At 38.3% G+C, this 22,217-nt stretch overlaps 1 protein-coding gene across 30 annotated transcripts in view; it reads left to right on the top strand.

Annotated features, from left to right (window-relative positions):
* The window catches only part of magi2b (membrane associated guanylate kinase, WW and PDZ domain containing 2b), a 163,021-nt gene that overhangs the window by 114,942 nt on the left and 25,862 nt on the right, over window positions 1-22,217 (top strand). For 19 of the 30 annotated variants that reach the window (XM_083560824.1, XM_083560826.1, XM_083560844.1 and 16 more), the window contains 2 exons: window positions 11,810-11,841; window positions 17,168-17,345. In XM_083560824.1, coding sequence (XP_083416950.1) covers window positions 11,810-11,841; window positions 17,168-17,345 — 210 coding nt within the window. Of the gene's footprint in view, window positions 1-11,809; window positions 11,842-17,167; window positions 17,346-21,607; window positions 21,644-22,217 lie in introns of all 30 variants that reach the window. The other 11 variants (XM_083560821.1, XM_083560839.1, XM_083560817.1 and 8 more) reach the window with 1 other exon arrangement.

Raw genomic sequence — 22,217 nt, 5'->3', positions numbered from 1 at the left:
GTCAGTATTATTTTTAAGCAGCTATACCTTTACCTTTTTTCTCGCTCATTTGCCAATTTCCATCCACTACCGTCCTTCAAAACCTCTGAAGCCAGTTAGTGCATCTTCTTAGATGCTCCTACATCACAGAGCAGCTAAACACACTTGGAGGAAAGTGCTAACTGAGTGTGAAAATGAGATTCTCTTGTTGCCGCTCTGATTGGCAGATGAGAGAGTAACGCCATCCCACCCCAAGAAAGCAACAGTTACTCACTCGACTGCCTGTGTCTTTGTCAGGGTTTAACATCACAGTCTCCTGAAGTCTCCAGCAATTAATTTTTCCCACTTGGGGACCCCAAATTAAATCTTTATATATTTCTGTGGAGTTCAGTTTAAGAATGTTTTTAAGACATTTTTAATATTAAGTTGTTTATTTTGCCCAGATGACATGACGAGCTAAAAAAAAAAAAAAAAAAAAAAAAAAGGTAAAAAATATGTACACCAACATTTCACCAAAATACATACGCTTTCAAAATAATCAGGAAATTTAGATATTTATTGATAAAATATTGGTAACATCTCCAGCTGTAATTGTACAATTACCTATTAAATGTTCTGTTTATTAAAATAATTAGACATTGAGATCCCTACAGCTCCAAATACAGGCTTGAATACAAATAAATGCAGAAAATGTGAGTAAGTACCTAGGGCACTCCTACATGTGTGAAAACATAACATGCCCTCAAGAGTGCTCCTACAAATGAGAAGACAAATGGAGTGCCCTGCAGGGTGCTGCTACATGCAAGAGAATGTGATGACATGCCCTGTAGTGTGCTCTTGTCTTGTAGAGTGTTAGAAAATGCGATAAGAAGTGACCTCTAGGGTGCACCTACATTTGAGAAGACACAATGGAGTGCTTTCTAGCATGCTGGTACATGTGTTAAAACATGATGAAATGCCTACTAGGGTGCTGCTACATGCAATAAAATGTGATGACATGCCCTGTAGGGTGTTCTTGTCTTGTAGAGTGTTAGAAAATGCGATAAGAATGACCTCTAGGGTGCACCTACATTTAAAAACACACAACGGAGTGCCTTCTAGCATGCTGGTACATGTGTTAAACCATGATGAAATGCCTACTAGGGTGCTGCTACATGCAATAAAATGTGATGACATGCTCTGTAGGGTGTTCTTGTCTTGTAGAGTATTAGAACATGTGATAAGTAGTGACCTCTAGGGTGCACCTACATTTGAGAAGACACAATGAAGTGCCTTCTTAGGTGCTCGTACATGTGTTAAAACAGGATGAAATGCCCACTAGGGTGCTCCTACGTTAAGAAATGTGATTTGTCTGCACGTAGCAAGACTTGAAAGGGGATTTCATTATGTTTCTCACATGCAGGAGCGCTCTCTCAAGTCTTGCTACATGCAGAGAGATGAGATAAGGTACCCTCAGGGTGCTTCACCATGTCAGAACACATGACGACTTGCCCATTAAGGTGCTCCTGTGTCTGAGAAAACATGATGGAAATGCCCTATAGACTTCACTACATGCCAGAAAATGTGTAATGCAGTGCCCAGTATGGTTTTCTTTCATGTAAGGACAGATGATGAAGTGCCCTCTAGGTGTTGCTGCCCTTTGTATATACTTTGTCTGGTCCACTCATGCTTGAAATGCTGTATATACAGTATAATGTATAATAGTGGCGTTTGGGGGTTAAGGAGTTCTACATGAACTATATACAGTATTTATGTAGCTCTAAGCAAAAGAAGATAAAACTGAAAGTACATTTGTGCCTCTCGAGATTTATACGGTTAATTGGAAAAGTAAATGTAGGGATCCACAATAAATACACTCTCTCCTGAATGCAATGCAACTCTACCGGAGTGAATTAGGCACGTCTGTTCAGGCCACAATGAAGGATTGTGTACTCGATGTTACTCACAAATATGAGATATTAAAATGCCAGGTGTAAAGAGCTTCTTCGTCTCAGCTGTCCGCTCGTGCTTAGATCACTTTGCTTTTGACTTTATAAACAGCTGCCTCAGTGTTGTTTGTTCCTGCTCTCGTGTTTGCTGCTCCACGCTCTCTGTTTGCAGCAGTGCCTTTTTCAGAGCTATTATGATATGGCAGGGTGATACGTCTTTTCCCCCTGACTCTCTCGCCATCATGCAGTATCACTTCAGCCGTGGCATTTCAGTGTAGCGGACAGCTCCTCTCAGACCCTCGACATTTCAGTACCTCGGACAACTCCCGCTCCTCCACTCCTCCAGTCTCTGATCTCATCTGAACCGCTTGTCACTTTGAGCCTCATGGGAAACACAGACGTCCTCCACATACCCGATGATTCACAGAGTGTCAGTCTGCAGCTTCCACACTTCACACCGGAAAGAAAGAAGGCAGGGAGGACTGACAGTGTTATGAATGAAATTCGGCATCCGGTGTTTTCTTTTTAAGGAATAATGTGTGTTTGTAGGTAGGATTTAAAATTGTGTTACAGGCAATGAATAGTACAGTAGCAATACTCTGGCCACCTGTAAATACAAACATTGATTGTATTATCAATGTGTGTGTGTGTGTGTGTGTGTGTATATATATATATATATATATATATATATATATATATATATATATATATATATATATATATATATATATATATATATATATATTATACATTATGACCACCTCCCTAATATTGTGTTGGTCCCTCTTTTGCTGCCAAAACAGTTCTGACCCGTCGAGCATAAACAGCATTCTTCTTCAGCAATGTGAGCTACAGGAGCTTGTCTGTTGGATCAGACCACATGGACCAGCCTTTACCTCCTATTTACATCAATGAGCCTCGGCCTCCCATTACCCTGTCGCCAGTTCACCACTGTTCCATCCTTGGAGCACTTTTAATAGATTTTGACCACTGCGGACTGGGAATATCTCACAAGAGCTTCAGTTTCGGAGATGCTCTGACCCAGTTATCTACCTCGTCAAACTCACTCAAATCAGTGTTATTTACTTCACCGTCATGTTATAATGTCGTAATGTTATGCCCATCTGTGTGTGTGTGTGTGTGTGTGTGTGTGTGTGTGTATATATATATATATATATATATATATATATATATATATATATATATATATATATATATATATTATATATATATAAAACGCAAACTCATTTCATAACGTGCGATTAATGCAGCGCGCATTTCTGTTTGACCATTTTTAATACAAAAATATAAATAAATAAATATAAAAGAGGCGAAATGAAAACTTTTAACACAAGGTTTTTTTGTTCATGTGTGTTATATGTAGTGTGTTTAATTCATGTGTCCTACTTGTGTCTTAAAAAAATATATAGTGCACATTTTCTATTCCTTGATTATTTCCGTATTTCAAGGCAAGGTTTTGGGGATGCAGACAATAAATCTGGCAACCTCAGCGTTATGAACTCCACAGCTGAATTGTGTAATCTAAAAATCAACTATAGTGTGTACGCGGTCAGACACTGAATATGAGTAACTTTCCTTCTAAAAAAAACAGGACTGAATGTGATTATGACCACAGACAGGGTGATTATATAGAATAGGTTGCCAGATTAAATTGTATTTCTAAAACAATTATTGTTTAAAAGCAGGCCAGTGGATTACAAGTGGCATCAAACTGCTGGTGAATGATGTTGAACCTGATCACCAAATCAATCAGCACAAGGTCACTCTTTTCCAGGTGTGACCTGGCAACCATGGTGGAAATTAATACTTTTAACCAATAATGTCACGATTTATTTACCATACTACTCCTGCTATATATACTATATGGAAGAAACTTTCCAAAACACACTCCGAAATCTAGTGAAACATCTTCCACTAGATTTCGTGGAGCTTATTATAACAAGGAATGTAATATGATGTTGAAAAAGCAGATCGGAATCTTATGGTCTGATGTTCCCAAACCATTACATACGAACCATACAGTGGTGTGAAAAAGTGTTGAAAAAAAAGGGATTTCTTATTTTTTTGCATGTTTGTTACACTTTAATGTTTTAGATCATCAAACTAAACTAAATATTAGTAAAAGATAACACAAGTGAACACAACATGCAAAAAAATAAGAAATCACTTTTTCACACCATGGTATAATGTGTATCTATACATTGTTTGAAATATATTTTAATTTCTAATGGAAATGTAAGTCGTGTACGAGTTCTGAGTCGTGTTTTTATTGTGTTTTAGACACTTAACTCTACTGAATTGTGTCTACAGCAGATATCTATATCTATGTGGCAGCGAAGAAACTTGAAACAGCATTATCCTCTTTTCTTTACTAGCATGTGCCGGTCTTGCCCTTGACAGAACCGACAAAACGGAGTGCACGTCGTCGTCTGTTTTGAAATCTCCATTGGTTTATGTCGGACTTTAGCTTGTGTTTAGAGGCTCAGCGACTTGGCGGTGGCGTACATTTGGCTTTACGTTCCGCTCTTAGAGGTTCAGCCAAGCTCTGTCCCGGTCATATAGCTTTCAGTGTAATCCTGTTAGTGTAAGCAGGCATGCAAATGGATTCCTCTCACCTTTTACACGTGAACACACATACATACACACGTGCACGTTTCACAAATCACGATATTTGTACACATGGACTGTAACACGCTTGCTTTTGAGAAGAAGAAAAAACTTGCTCAGCTCACAAATAAAAGCTTGGTGCACAGACTCTGGGTTTTTGCTTTGCTTAATTTATACTCTTCATGGGTTTTAATTAAATCACAGAAGCAACGACAAATGTCATCTGCACACATCTGGCATAATTAGTCAAAGCTTTTTCAGCTCACACACATGAATGTGATTTATTCATCATTGTGGTGTGTGAGATTCTGGCTTGTGTTGCCTAATCATGAGTTTGAATCTTGACAACCGCTCAGTTATCCATTGCAGGGGGTCCTGAAAAGCAAAATGCTCTTTGGTTGGGAGGGATCTTAAACAATGTCACTCACAACAACGCTACCCAATAACTGGTGTCTGTGAGCTCATGTATGTAAAAAAAGTGCAGCAGAGGAGTCAAGAGTACCTGAAAATAATTATTGAGTAAAAGTATAGATCTGACACCTCCACAAGTTAGAAGTCGCAAATTTCAATATGACTTGAGTAAAAGTCCCTGAGTATCTGATCGTAACAGTACTTATGTATTTGACTCCTATTGAACATACACTCAAAGATCCACTAGTCCTCAACACCAAGCCACGTTAGTGAAAAGCCAAAAATAAATCACATTGTACCCCTCAATTCTGCATTAACCATCAACACAACGGCCTCTTCAACATGCAAGAATGCAACAAAAACCAAACAAGTCAGTCAAAAAAAGACAAAGTAGTAAAGCAATCTTTCAAAAATGGGATTTAAATTAACAAAGAAAATTGCAAATAAATTGCAGTATCAAAGTAAAAGAAGCATAAGTACTCGGTGGACAAATCAAATGCGATATTGTCTTTTCTGTAGAATAAATAAGGCAAAATGTAATTGGAAACATTGTCAATTAAAAAAGTGCGAGGTTAAAAGTATATATATTGAATCATAAATGTAGCTGAGTAGAGAGTAAATGTTGCTTAAGTACAGTAATGAGTACATTTACTCAAATACTTTACACCTCTAGAGGGCAGAGCTCTCCACTTTTAGGTCTGTTAACCTGCATAGCATTAGCAAAAGTTCAAGAGATGCAATGAGAAGCTTCATGTATCTCATCCTTCACCCTCAGCGGTTGGTAGTTGTTATGCGATTAGACAGGAATCGGCTAAACGAACACATTGGGGAAGGAAATGATAGAAGGAGATTTTTATTAGGTCTATATCATAAAATCTAAGCCTTGCAAAAATGTTTGTGGGCGTAAAAATGTGATAACACTTAATAACCCTCATAAAAACATGCTAGCTGATTTACTAGCAGCATGGGGCTAGGTGTTGATTTTAAAATGATCACTATTGAAGCCAAGCTGATACCTTAAAATTCTTGTGCAGTGGAACGGAACGTTTTATCATAATAATTTGATTAAAAATACACAGACGTCTTTAGGTTTATCTTTTTAACAACATACTTGCCAGCTAACTGTAATATTTTTCGTCCTCAAAACAACACACTGTCTATTTACTGTTATATTCATAACAATACTTTTCTGTATGATGATTGATCTAAAGCGAATGGTTGGTTACACACCATAATTCATTTGAAAGCTAAGAAATGAAGCTACTTAGTTTAGCACGGATGCTATGAGCACCCATGTTGATTATGAGTTTAGAAATGATGAGTTGCAACCTTTTTTGTTGAATACAGGTACAGGAATATGCAGTTTGGGGCATGTTTACCTGAACATGTAAACACAGGGCAGTACGAGTGCAAGACGTCGGATTTAGCCCCCGCATTATCTACAGCTGAAACACACTTTAGGAATGTGTGCAGGTTATAAAATCATGTTTTAGATCTCCAGATGCCTGTTTCTATCAATTAAAGACAAAATGATGCTATTTAGGAAAGGAAGTGTGTTTACATCTGTGATGCCAGCAGTATTCTGGAGAAAGGATATCATTCATGTTTGCCTTCAACGATTCAACTTTAAACCTGATGTAATGCCTGCAATTATACTTGGTAAATCAGTCAAAGCCAGAGAGGGCAAACGTACACACATCCTTCTTTTAAGTAGAAGTACAGATACTTGTTTTTTAAAAGACTCTGAGCTCTGACATGTACTTAAGTAAAAAGTAGACATTACTACTACCTGTTTTAGTGTCACGCTGATAACTGGACCTCACATCATATTAATATAGCGATATAAAAGAATTTAAAATTTTGTTATGTAATGAAGGAACATCCACCATATAGAACACAAGCAGAGAAAAAAATCGTAATGATCAGGCTGATGTTTGCATCGCTGACTCCCTCTGTCTCATCCACATTAACCCCAGACTTCTTGTTGCCTTCTGCCACGCTCTTTGTTTGCTTCCTAAACTAGTCTACGTCTATGGTGTGTGAGATCCAGGAAAGGATACACCAGAGGTAGGTTGAAAAAGCGGCGCAAAGACAAGAAACAGGTTGATGTTCTGAAAATGGTGCGCAACTAGAAGAAAAAATCTTGATCATGTCACCGGGCAGATTAAAAGTAAAGTATCAAGCCTGTTTTGAAAATGTAAGGAGAAGAAAGTAAAAAGTTATGAATTAAAGTACAGTAACAAAGCATTTGTCCTTCATTACTTTCCGTCTCTGGTCATAGTACACACACACACACACACACACACACACACACACACACACACATACATACACACTACTAATTATTTATGCAATTTAGCATATGGATTTGGATTTTAATCAGTCAGAGCCACAATGTAGTATTGAAAGTTAATATTAACATTAAACATTAACTCACAGAGCAATAGATTCAGAACCCGGATTATAATTACGTTGCCATTTCTTTTACCATAGTGATCTATTGTAAACTGAAATACACCACATGGACAAAAAAACATTGGGACACCTGATATTTTCAGCCATATGTGGTTCCAGTTAACATTGAATTGGATGTCTTTCAATGCAGTAGCATAAAATGCTCAGATGGACATGTGTTTAAGGCCTTTTTTTTCGTGTCCTACCGTATGTTTGGATCTGTGTTGGGTCAGAACAGAAAACAGGTCACATCCAGTCAGATTCAGAGTTTTCAGGCCAGAAGTATTTGGTTTCTATATTCTTATTCTTTGTTCGGCTGCTTCTGAAAGATCATCCATTTCCATACCTCCATCCTCAGCATTCTTCTTCCTATATAACCCATGTCCCTCCTCTGTGCATGTCCAAATCATCTCAATAATGGCTCTCTCACCTTCTCTCCAAATCGTTTCTGATCATGTCCTTCCTTGTCAGTCCTCCAGCTCCACCTCCTGTCTTTTAGTCAGTACCAGTGTCTCCAAACTTTACAACATCGCAGGTCTCACCACAGTCCTGCAAACTTTCCCTTTCACTCCTGCAGATACTCTTCTATCACAAATCACTCCTGCTAACACTCTTCTCCACTAATCCACCCTGCATGCACTCTTTTCTTCACTTCTCGAACAACCTTCAATTTCTATTGATATCTAAAAATAAGTGTATGTTTAATCAAAAAACGCATAGATTTTTCTGTTATACTTCGAAAAAGTGTCACTCAATACTGTACTTTTCCACATAGTCACTTGGAATGGATTTGAGTTTGCACAAAAATGTCTCTTTTTGCAATCATAATTCCCTTTAGAATGTGTCGCGTCTGTTTTCAGTTCTGGATCGAGTCAGTTTTGTGTCTCGCTGTGCCAGACGTCCTGTCCTGCGGGACTGGAAAGGACATTTCACACACAGGAGGTTTCATTTCATCTTTCTGTAGTGCACATAATTGTCCGTACCCATCAGCTGCCTTACGCCGTCTGAAGTGGACAAAAACACTCATGCTCACCTCCTGTTCCTGTTCCCTTTTGTTTTGTTCATTCTCTCATACAGCATGCGGCATCATCACTCTGGCTTTGGCTTTATTGGATTCTGATTGTGCTGCATATACTGAGATTGATTTGCAGTAAATCATTGTAACCAGGAAGAATGCTGCTCTCTAAACCTGAAGTGTCTTTACAACACTGTGTGTGTGGGTGTGGGTGTGGGTGTGTGTGTGTGTGTGTGTGTGTGTGTGTGTGTGTGTGTGTGTGTGTGTGTGTGTGTGAGATATTCAGATCATCTATGTGTAACAGAAGACCTGCTAGGGAAGCTATAATACTGCTTTTTATTTTTTTTAAGTACGAGCACAAAAACATATTTTTGGTACACTGTGATCCGGATACTTATACTTAAATGAGTGTAGAGTGTAGTGTAGTAACAGTATGAATCAATAAGGGGCTTCACAGATAATATTTATTTTTGTGCAAACCTCAAAACCATGACAAAGCCAGAAACATGAGCTAGAAAAACAAACATGAGCATTAAGAGCAAAAACTGACAGCATGACACAAAGAATGATGGACAAAGAGCAACTGAACCATCAGTATATACAGTGAGGAAAATAAGTATTTAAACACCCTGCTATTTTGCAAGTTCTCCCACTTAGAAATCATGGAGAAGTCTGAAATTGTCATTGTAGGTGCATGTCCACTGTGAGAGACATAATCTAAAAAAAAATCCAGAAATCACAATATATGATTGTTAAACTATTTATTTGTATGATACAGCTGCAAAATAAGTATTTGAACACCTGTCTATCAGCTAGAATTCTGACCCTCAAAGACCTGATAGTCTGCCTTTAAAATGTCCACCTCCACTACATTTATTATCCTAAATTAGATGCACCTGTTTGAGGTCGTTAGCTGCATAAAGACACCTGTCCACCCCATACAATCAGTAAGAATCCAACTACTAACATGGCCAAGACCAAAGAGCTGTCCAAAGACACTAGAGACAAAATTGTACACCTCCACAAGGCTGGAAAGGGCTACGGGGAAATTGCCAAGCAGCTTGGTGAAAAAAGGTCCACTGCTGGAGCAATCATTAGAAAATGGAAGAAGCTAAACATGACTGTCAAACTCCCTCAGACTGGGGCTCCATGCAAGATCTCACCTCGTGGGGTCTCAATGATCCTAAGGAAGGTGAGAAATCAGCCCAGAACTACACGGGAGGAGCTGGTCAATGACCTGAAAAGAGCTGGGACCACCGTTTCCAAGGTTACTGTTGGTAATACACTAAGACGTCATGGTTTAAAATCATGCATGGCACGGAAGGTTCCCCTGCTTAAACCAGCACATGTCCAGGCACGTCTTAAGTTTGCCAATGACCATTTGGATGATCCAGAGGAGTCATGGGAGAAAGTCATGTGGTCAGATGAGCCCAAAATAGAACTTTTGGGTCATAATTCCACTAAACGTGTTTGGAGGAAGAAGAATGATGAGTACCATCCCAAGAACACCATCCCTACTGTGAAGCATGGGGGTGGTAGCATCATGCTTTGGGGTGTTTTTCTGCACATGGGACAGGGCGACTGCACTGTATTAAGGAGAGGATGACCGGGGCCATGTATTGCGAGATTTTGGGGAACAACCTCCTTCCCTTAGTTAGAGCATTGAAGATGGGTCGAGGCTGGGTCTTCCAACATGACAATGACCCGAAGCACACAGCCAGGATTACCAAGGAGTGGCTCTGTAAGAAGCATATCAAGATTCTGGCGTGGCCTAGCCAGTCTCCAGACCTAAACCCAATAGAGAATCTTTGGAGGGAGCTCAAACTGCGTGTTTCTCAGCGACAGGCCAGAAACCTGACTGATCTAGAGAAGATCTGTGTGGAGGAGTGGGCCAAAATCCCTCCTGCAGTGTGTGCAAACCTGGTGAAAAACTACAGGAAACGTTTGACCTCTGTAATTGCAAACAAATCAGTGTGTAACGATTAAAACACCTGACTTTCTCAGGTGTTCAAATACTTATTTGCAGCTGTATCATACAAATAAATAGTTAAAAAATCATACATTGTGATTTCTGGATTTTTTTTTTTAGATTATGTCTCTCACAGTGGACATGCACAGTGGACATGCTTTCCTCACTTTATACTATATGGACAAATGTTTGTGGGCACCTAATCATGAGGTTCATGTGTGGGTTTTCAACATCCCATTCCACATTTAGTCTCCATTTCTTGTTATAATAACCTCCATTCTTCTGGGATGTTTCCACTTCATTTTGGATTATGGTTGTGAAGATTTGTGCTCATTCAGTCGTAAGGGTGTTAGTAAAGTTGAGGAGTTCCTCCTCTCAATATTTTCACAGAGCATAGTTTTACAGTCTACTTTGCATTTGATTAATTGTAATAGACGTCACTAAGCTTTAGGGGAGACCCCAAATAATAGAAGTTCCGAAGCTTTGATAGGCGGAGCCTGATTTGACTCCCAATCTTACAGTCGAATCGTCTCAGAGGTGTTATGAAACGAGGATCATACCATTTTGGCTATATACCAATCAAACATATTCTGACACTATAACATTATGACTGTAAATAACACTGATTATCTCTTTATCATGGCACCTGTTAGTGTGTAGGATATATTAAGCAGCAAGTGAACATTTTGTCCTCGAAGTTGATGTGTAAGAAGCAGGAAAAACGGTCGAGCGTAAGGATTTGAGTAGTTTGAAAAGGGTCAACTTCTAATAGCTAGACGACTGGGTCAGAGCTTCTCCAAAACTGTAGCTCTAGTGGGATGTTTTCGGTCTGCAGTGGTCAGTATCTATCAAAAGTGGTGAACCGGGAACAGGGTTGTGGGTGACCGAGGCTCATTGATGCACGAAGAAGTTAATAGTGTTAATACTTGAGGGGTCAGAACTGTTTTGGCACTAAAAGGGGGACCTACATAATATTACACAGGTTGTCATAATGTTAAGCTTGATTGATTATCATAGTTATGCCTGATGGGTGTATGTGGGTGCTCAATAACTGATTTTACAAAAAACTACCGTTTTTCTCCCAATAAGTTAATATACAGCCTATTATAATAGTGTAAATAAAAAAAATCCAAAAAAAAAAAGCATTTAATAAATATTTTTACATGCATGAATGAATCCATTATCCACTATCACATGGAAGCAGCTATTTTTTTTCAATGTGTTTTTTTTTTTTTTTTTTACAAACATTATTAAAAAAGAAGTACCAATGCATCCCTTTAATTGCAGTCCTGGTGCTGGACTGAAACTTCTGATGTAATTATCTCTCGAATAACCTCGTCAGCGTTTTCAGAAAATGAAAGTGACAGTTTGTAGAACGGATTGTGATTTTAATCTCTTGTTTTCTTCTCTTTTCTCTTTTATCAGGACACTTCTCCTCCTGGGATGGTGCCAAACAGGTAAACAGATCTGAACTATCTACTTCTGCATAGCCGTGTGTCGTCTGATGTTTGACGTGTAATATTTTGATGTGGTGAATAAGCATAGACGTGAGACCGCGATGGCAATAATCAGAAATCAAAACCGGGTTTCCAGAGGAGCATAGTGTTTTAAAAACGGGGTACGTGGTTCATTATTACATGGAACAATATAAATAAATATCTCCAAGAGTCGCACAATAGCACCGGAATACAAATACAGATATTATTCCTTTTCTTTGCTATCTGCAGTGACAGTGCTGAAAGATCCAAAAGCCTCAAGGGGTAAAGGATCAAATCACATTTTTGTGTCGTATAATAGGATCTGGCTGCCAGTGGTGGTTGGCCTTTAGCGCTGATCTAACACCGTCTACTCATCCCCGAATCCTAATCTCACTTCTACCTGCTCTCAGAGAGAGCAGATTTGCATTAAAGTAATATTGCTGCACAACAGGTGAGTCCCAGTCCGCAGCCACTGCATCACCGAGTGTCATAAACAAGGGAGAGATAAAAGAACAAAGTGACAGTCACCTTAATGCAGTCGCCATGGGTTGCCTGCCAATTCAGCGTGCCTGCCATGTCCTTGTGTTAGAAAACAAAGACCTGTAACTGAAGATGATGTGTGTGAATAAAAAGGCGAAACGCATTTGTCATGAAGAGCGACGATTCCAAGTCCGACGATTATGCAGATCATTCTCAATTGATATTCCTCCACCCTGCTCCCCGAGATCTCGCAGTTTTATCATGCTGTCATTGAAGGCGAATTGCTTTGCCAGACCATGAACAAGCTTTTGGCAGCGCCGGATCCTGACTAAATCTCGAAAATGAGAGCTGTCTCATTGTGATTTTCGGCCCTCATCACACCACGATATGGGTTACTGCGTTATTCAATTTATTTTTATTTATTTTTTTATCAAAAGCTTTCTGATTCATTCACAGTCTTGTGAAGACTGTAATAAAAAATACTAGCACAGCTGGAAAAAACAATTGATTCTTACAGTAGATCTGTTGTATTTTTGCTTTTGAAAGGTTTACACAAATATATTAATACCAGTGGTGGATATTAACGAAGGGAAAGTAATACGTTACAGTACTTAAGTAGCTTTTTCACATATCTGTTCTGAAGTACTGAAGTATTTCTATCTGGGGAGACATTTACCTAAACTCCACTACATTTCTAAGTCAAATATTACATTTTTTTACTCAACTACATTTTGTGGAATCAGTCGTTCCTTTTTATTTATCTGCGGATAAAAACTTAATTGGTCAGAAACGCAGCAATCCACCAATCAGGGTCAAGCTCACGCTCCGTTTTGAATTTGTTTTGATCGCCGCTTGGTGGTAACACAAACATACAGTTCAGCATCAGTTCAATGGCAAGCAGAACTTTTAGAGAGGAATAAATGATGGAAGACACTTCTGACTCGAACTCGCCACAACACCCATGGCCTTTTTTGAGCATTTTCTTTTATTCGTTAAAAAGAATGTTTTAGGCTTATGATCATTTTTTTATATCAATCAGTGTTTGACTCATTAATATCATTCTATTAATAGATTGATGTGCTAAGAGTAACATTAGAGTCTCTTCACATAAACGACCAGAATTTGCGCCCGCTGAACCACCAAATGTTTGCTTATCGATCTTTTTTTTTACCCCGACCCACGTGGAGCGAGGGAAAGGATCTTCCCAGTCTCGCCTCAGCCTTCGTGGAGAGAGCATCTATCGTAAATTAAACTTCGGTTTGTAAACAATAAAGTGTTATTTAGCGGTCAATATAACAATTTAGTTCGTGTATATTGTATATTGCATGTACATTCGCTCTTCGACCTTTTCGCATTTCGACGGGTTTTAAGGAACGGGTTAAGGTCGATAAGCGGGGTACCACTGTATTTGTAATTTTACTGAAGTGAAAGTTTAAAGGGAGCATTTTTACTTTTTCTGGAGTCATATTTTACCTAATGTATCTATAATTTTACTCAACTTTGAGTAGTATTTAGGACAGGTACTTTTACTATATTCATGCAACATTTTTTTGGGATATACAGTAATCCCCCACAGTGGTTACGTTCCAAAACCGCCCGCGATAAACAAAAAACCTCGATAAACGGACACCACCCCAAAAATGCTATTTGAAGAGTTTGCTGACATTTTTAAAAAATATTTGTAAAAGTTTGCTGATATTTTTATTGAATGTTTTTTTTTTCTGTAACTCTGAAAAAAAGGGAAGATTAACAGAAATCCGCAGGAAGATTTATCGCATTCTAAAAAACGACTCCAATTGTACTTTCAGTTAGTGTGTAACAATTAAAAGCATTAAAAAAAAGGTTTGTCACAATGTCAATTATATTTCCGAAATGTGACAATTTATCACAATCTCGATATTTGATCATCATCGCCATTTCCCCTGGTGTTGTCTGTGTTATTCAGATTGGGAATTTATTTTGTAATCTTTTTTTTAAAGAAAATACATTTTCAGCTTTCATGATTGATGCAAATAATGAGGAAAAACAGTGTATAATCACAGAGTATAAATCTGGATCATTTAATTGTGATTGAAATTGAAATAAGAAATTCATCCTGTCATACTTTGTATGAAGTTTTTGTAAAATCAGGATCATGTTTTTGTTGTTGTTTTATTTGCTCTTGTGTAAAAAAATAAAAAAACAGAAAGAAAAGAATAGTCTTTCTAAGATTTACGGTGTGTAGATTTAGGGGACCCTCATGTCGGCTTTTTCGGATCTCTGTGTAAGCGGCATTAGCAAGCCGTCAGACCCGGAGTGAAAAGTCATGTATCCGCCGAGATCCGTTGTGCCCGAGGCATCAGACTGCTCTCCTGCCACACTTCACACACTCTTTCAATCCATCTCCCGCAGGGACAACCCCCACCCCCTCTTTCTCTCGCTTCCTCTCCCTTGTTCTTCCTCTCTCTCCCCTGAACATAGGAACGAAGAGCGCTAGAGCACAGGAGTAATGAACCGGATCGTCTTTACCATGCACCGAATGTGCTCTAGTCGACTTGCTGTCACTTTTATACACACAGAAATGTATTTGTGGATATTTTGTGGCATATTTTGCCAACGAACACAGAAGAAAAATTCAGCTTGGGTGTGCACAGGAAGTGATGCAATAACGTGTTATGCCTGGACACTGTTGTCTTGCACTACACAGCCTTGAAGTATTAGTGAATCATCTGCTGCCTCACAGGCTGGGAATTGCAAATTCGCCTCTGCCTGAGAGATAAACAGAGGTACTGCTGTAACACACTCCCAGTCCATAGATTGTGTACAACCTGTATATGTTCGGTCGAACATCAAACAATGGGCTTCTACTTGAATTTGACTTGAAAACAGGATTGAGATTGAAATGGAAAAACAAACACTGATCTAGTGATCAACCAATAGCACACTACACATAGGTACTTCTGAGTTCCCCTTCGACCGTACCGCCGTTTAAGCATCATTTAGAGTCTGATTCAGATTCAGAGAGCAGCCTATTAATACATCATTAAATACATAACACACTTTAGGTCTTTGCCTGGACACTTTAATAGCTATTCTGTGCCATTGTGGTTTGTCTGTGGGGCTTATAGCCATTAACCCTCACAGGTCTCCACCCATTATTTCTACCTAGTTAATAAACATGACAGTAGATACGCCGCGTCTTACAGGTTGAGGAAGCATACAAACCTGATTTATGATTTAAAAATAGAATAGGAAAATATATAATCGGTGAAAGGTTGTGTTTGGAAGCTACAGGTCTGTGATTGAACTTTACCGAATCCTGGGTTATAATTCAAACAAAATAGCAAGAAATGTATTGTTTGTTTTATTGTGTATCTTCTATCTATCTTCGCGAGAACAGCAACTTTATAGTAATTCTGCTTAAACAGTATGTAAGCCATGATTGTGGTACAGGCACCGGTACAGACACCAAACGCTACCACACAGGGTTCGTCTGCATTTGTTTATTATGAGCATGACATATGTTTTTTGGGGATACCAACATTTATTTTTTTGATCAATGTTATTTCTAAAATGTGTAACTTTTCTTTGATCCCCAGGAGGGGGAAAAAATGCATTTCAAACATTGTCAGATGTGTAGATTTTTTGTGATTTTTCTGCAGATATGTCAAGTACCTGAAAATCCTTTGAGTAAAAGTATAGATACCTCACTGCAAAACTGACTCCATTACAAGTCACCAGTTACAATATGACGAGTCTCTGAGTATCTAATCTGAACAATACTTGAGTATTTGACTCATATTGAACGTAGGTTAAAAGATGCACTATTCCTCAACACCAAGACACATTTAAGTGAAAAGCCAAAAACAGTTGATTTGTTAAGTTTTATTTCCTAAAATACAAATCAAATTGTACACCGGAACACTGCATTAACCATCAACACAACAGCTCTTCAACATGCAAGAATTAAATTAAAAAGGCTGGTCAATAAAAAGACAAAGTAGTAAATTAATCTTTTAAAAGGGATCTTTAAATTAACCCCAAAAAATTACAGTACTATGTAGAACTGTAGGAAAAATAAAATTCATATATTGAATCAAAAGTATATTTATTGAATTATAAATGAAGTAGAGTAGAGAGTAAAAGTTGCCTTTATTTTTGATACTCAGTAAAACTTGAAAGTAGGCAAAAAAAATTACTTAAGTACAGTAACAATGTACATTTACTTAGATCCTGTACACCATTGTTTCTCTATTGTTGGTTTTTTTTTTGCGCAAGTTGAACATCAATGCATCATTGCATAATACAGCATTAATGCACCTTCAGGAAAATAAATAGAAACTTAGTTGTAAAATAAGTTACAAATAAATTTGCATGGATTTAAAAGTGAATACGTCTACATTTAAATGCAGGGGAGACTCCTCTTATATAAGGACAGAATTTGATTAATAAGTGTTTAAGGCATTTTTTTTTTTTTATTTCTACCAAATGTTTAAATTCCAGTGGCTATGAATTTACTGCTTTTATATATATTACACTTTTATATATAACACACACACACACACACACACACACACACACAGTATCCCACTGCTGTATAACATCGTATGAGGCTTCCAGATTAAACAAATATATATATATATATAATATATATATATATATAATTTTATATCACTTTCTAATATTTGTTCCTACCAAACAATAAATAATATTATGTTTGCAGAATCAATACTCATAGCTTGGGCTTGACAGCTATATCCTAACCAGTGTGTGTTTGTGTGTGTGTGTGTGTGTGTGTGTGTGTGTGTGTGTGTGTGTGTGTGTGTGTGTGTGTGTGTGTGTGCAGTGGGACTCCCAAGGAAGCCCCCAGACTGGCCTGTCAGGCCCTGGCCTCCCTCACAGCTCTGTTCATGTGGGCCAGACACTTCACTGCACATCAGGCTCTGACCCGGACAGCGCTCACCTCAGCAAACCAGACCCCTACGACCTCTACGAGAAATCTCGAGCTTTATACGAGAGCAGGCGTAAGTCCTACGGCTTTTTGAAGGACGGTGTAAAAGAGACGTTCCATCTTTATATACCTTCAACTTTTGAAACAGCTGAACTAAGATGCTGTTCTGCAGTGAGTGTGATCCAGCGCTGACCTCAGTACGGTTTAGCATGTGCAGGAGCAGTGTGTGTGTGTGTGTGTGTGTGTGTGTGTGTGTGTGTGTGTGTGTGTGTGTGTGTGTGTGTGTGTGTGTGTGTGTGTGTGTGTGTGTGTGTGTGTGTATATTTAGGACATCACTTCTGAATCAGGACACTATGCTCTTTAGAAGAATAGTGGTTCAAGAACAGGGGTGCCATGACTAAATGTGAAGGTGGTTTTTTTTTTTAAATAAGCTTTTTTTTTTGTTCATTTTTTTAAATTCAACACTTAAAGTGTGGTTGTGTGAAAGCAAGGGTCGTACTTTAACCGGTAATCATAAAGCAAAGGAAAACAGACACCAGATTTGTCGCTTTGATGCAAAACACATTAAAGAAAATAGAAGAGAAGGCGAGCCTGCTGCCGGCGGAGTAGCGTTTAGGGAAGTAATGTCAAAATAATGCGTGAAAGAGAATTTTTAAGTACTTTGCTTATTGTCATACAGAAAGGAAAGACAACTCTAATATCGCCTCTATCTCTGGAACAAAAGCAGGAAAAGAAAATGCAGGATTTCTAAAACAAAAAGCCGCTCACCTATACAGTATTCATGCGGCTATAAAGGCCTCAATTATCCGCTGTGGACAAACGAAGTGTAACTGTGAGGTTATTATTATTAACATTATTGCACGTTATCTATAGGTGAGCGTGTATAAACAATACACTAGTGTACAGGTGCTTCTCAATAAATTAGAATATCATTAAAAAGTTGATTTATTTTAGTAATTCAATACAAAAAAGTGAAACTCGTATATTATAGAGATTCATCACACACACAGATATGTTTCAAATGTTCTTTTAATTTGAAAGATTTTGGCTCACATCTAACAAAAACCCACCAATCTCCAAAACTTATAATAGTTCATAAGGACCAATCAAAAATCATTTTTTTTGTGAATTGTTGGCGTTCTGGAAAATATGTTCATTTACTGTATATGTATTAAATACTTGGTTGGGGCTCCTTTTACTTTAATAACTGCCTCAATTTGGCATGGCATGGAGGGGATCAGTCTGTGGCACTGCTGAGGTGGTTTGAAAGCCCAGCTTTCTTTAACTCTTGATTCTCATTTTCCTCTTGACAATACCTCATAGATTCTCTGTGGGGTTCAGGTCTGGTAAGTTTGCTGGCCAGTCAAGCACACCAACACAATGGTCATTTAACCAACTTTTGGTGCATTTGGAAGTGTGGGCAGGTGCCAAATCCTGCTGGAAAATTAAATCAGCATCTCCAAAAAGCTGGTCAGCAGAGGGAAGCATGAAGTGCTCTAAAACTTTCTGGTAGACGGCTATGCTGATCTTGGACTTGATAAAACACAGTGGACCAACACCAACAGATGACATGACTCCCCAAACCACCACTGACTGTGCAAACTTTACACTGACTAGCCTGTCCTCTCTTCTTCCAGACTCTGGGACCTTGATTTCCAAATAAAATGCAGAATTTTCTTCCCTTTCATCTGAAAAAGATGAATTTGGCCCACTGAGCAACAGTACAGTCCTTTTTGTCCTTTGTCCAGGTAAGACACCTCTGGTTCAGAAGTGGCTTGACACAGCCTGAACCAGACTGAGACACCATTTAAAGGATCAGAAAACCTTTGCAGGTGTTTGGATTTAATGAGCTGATTAGAGTTTGACATAACGAGTCTCCAATATTGAACTTTTTCACAATATTCCAATTTTCTGATATACTGAATTTTGGGTTTTCATAGGTAATCCATAATCATCAAAATTAAAAGAAATAAACACTTGAAATATATCAGTCTGTGTGTGATGAATCCATATAATATAGGAGTTTCAATTTTTGTTTTGAAATACTAAAATAAATCAACTTTTTAATGATATTCTAATTTATTGAGATGCACCTGTATATTTGAAGTGTTTTCTCTTTAAGTTAGCTATGAACAATTCTTACCCACCAGCTAGCTCTGCCCTGTCATACAACCACATCCAGCAAGGAAAGTCTTTAGTAGAGTTCGACCGATTTGGGTTTTTCTCTGGTCGATGCAGATGCCGATATTTAGAAATCAGGGCAGCCGATGGTAGATATTGATGCCGATTTTTCTAGCCGATATGTTTGGCCGATTCTCTTTTTTTTTTTTTCTTTCTTCATCTCATTAAATCTAACAGTGAATTAATAAAACATGATACAGAACATTGCTTAAATTAAACATTTATTGAACCACACAAGCCTCTGCAATCAGTTCACTTGTTAGCAGATTTTGGTACCTGTTCCTGCTTGTAGCCTGAACTATAGCTGGTTGAAGGATCCCTAACAATACAGTTCTAAACGTTACTCACATTCTCTCTCCAAATGGTTATTCTCATTCTCTCTCCAAATGGTTATTCTCATTCTCTCTCCAAATGGTTATTCTCATTCTCTCTCCAAATCGTTATTCTCATTCTCTCTCCAAAAGCAGAATCATATGTTACTAATAAAATATATAAGGTTAGATTAAGAACGAAGGATAAGAACTCAAAGTCTGGGACACAACAAGCTGACGGTCGGCCATCGGGGAATGTCGGTGTTTTTTGAGCGTCATACAGCTTTAGTTGTTTCGGTGAGTCCTGCACCGTTGGATCTTGTCGGACAGTGTCAGCTGTTTTTCAGCCGATTGTGCATGTCGAATCGAAAGTTAACTCGGATTGGCTGTTCAGCCCAGTGAATGAGCACACGAGAAAATAAAACTGACAAAATGAAACAAGGACTAAGTAAACAGGGAACACACATACACTTGTCTTTCTTGCTCTTGTCTTTGCAACTTAGCAGATATGATTGAATGAAGTTACACAAATCCGTTAGTAATGATTGCGGCAGGTGTAAACGCTGTTAAAGTTATATATTAACAGTTCTAGCTCTTTTGGTTTCCCTGTTGGGATGCCAAATCGAGTACTGTCACTGCTGCTATGACAGAATGTACACAGTTTAGGGTGCCAAAAATCATCCCAATTAATCGGTCAGCTGTTCAATCGGTTGATCTCTAGTCTTAAGGATATTACCTAATTTCTTCAAGACACATGAAGCCAGAACTTCAAACTGTTGCACATGCTGTTCCACTGAGCAGCCTAACACACTTGGCTGAAAGTGCATACAACCCTCTTGTGCATACATTAACTAAAAGAAAGAGAAATGCCACTCCTCCCACCATGACAGTTTTGCTCTTGCTCTTGGACTCCTGGCTGTGGATTCTTGGAATCAGGGTGATTCCAATTTGTGATCACTTTTTGCACTGCACTAATGAGGTATACAACGTTCAAGATCTGACATTTATCTATAGATTAAATACAAAGACCAGGTTGCATTAAATAAAGCAAAGCATTAGGCTGGGATATTGAACAAAATCTTTTAGCTGGGAGTCTCAATTGTATATTTACATTCACATTTTTGGCGTTTTGCACACGCTTTTATCCAAAGCGACTTGCAGGAGCGCTTTAAAGTCTGTATGAATAAATACATCCTGACTCTGGCTCATTAGGTCACAGACTATGAGTTCCATCAGTCTTAAAACTCTATTGGGGAAGAGTATAGTGAGAAAAGCTTTGCTCAATTAAGTGCTTCTGCAAGAGGTTTGAGACATCAAGAGAAAGTTCATTCTATCACTGAGGATCCAGAACAGTGTCTTGAAGCATGACTTCCTTGTATCTATGGTGGCACCAGTCGAGCTGTGAATTTTATGCGCTCACAAAGCGATGACATCATTCCGAATCTATGGATCTTCTTGTTACATCTGGATTGCTTATGGGAACTCAATGTTTCTCTTTTGTCTTATGAGAGACACAAAAAGCAAAAAAATAAATCATCTGGTGATGTAACAGCACTATTCGTTGTTAGATAATAGACTAAAAACTTTGATTGTTTGGCGTTACTTTAAAACGCACTTCCAGCCCTGGCCTTCAGTGTGCCCAGGCTTCAGCTGTGATACGCCAAGATCATTGCAGCACACATTCTTTTGCGGTGAAGGAATCATTCTCACATTATGTAACCACACACACATTTGCCTGTAATCACATATGAATGAATACCAATCTACACCATTCAACCAAACAAACACCATTTAGTGTTATAAAGAATCTCTGATTGCGATCTCCACATTATTTTTCTTCCAGAGCCTGGCCCACCACGAACGCTGACTGACTCTACAGGCAAGTCCATTATGCAGCAAGTTGTTACTCCACGTTCGGCGTGTACGCCAAGTTGTTCCAAATTCAATAGCTTATACTGTACATCCGTGGATATCAGGGCTGTTTTGAGTCACATATGTAACGGCTGCTCATAAGATTCAGCACGTCTCTGTGTACCATATCAGGTGATCTACATAGTGTATTTGTATGTGTAAAATGCATGAATCATACAGCTGGGAGATTTCTTTTTTTTTTTTTTCCTCATTTTTTTTTTTTTTTTTTGGGGGGGGGGGTAGATTTTTTAGTTGTCAATCATGTCATGATTTGTAAAGTACACTTACTGATAGATTGTGGGATGTTAAAGGTTAAGTGGATATATGCGATGTTCGAATAAGGAGATAATAACTCAAAGTAATAAGATATTAAGCCAAATATCTGGTTGAAATAATGAGATAATGAGTATTAGGATGTTCTGAGTGGAAATTAGTTGAAGTTATTAACTGAAGGTAAAAAAAAAACCCACCTTGATAAATGAAAATGATGAATTCTTCTTCTTTCGGCTGCTACCATTAGTGGTCGCCACAGCGGATCATTC

Source organism: Silurus aristotelis, assembly GCF_946808225.1.
Source record: "Silurus aristotelis genome assembly, chromosome: 14".
Classification (NCBI taxonomy): domain Eukaryota; kingdom Metazoa; phylum Chordata; class Actinopteri; order Siluriformes; family Siluridae; genus Silurus; species Silurus aristotelis.
The sequence above is the reverse complement of the archived record's forward strand: the minus strand, read 5'-3'. Positions and strand labels throughout refer to the sequence as shown.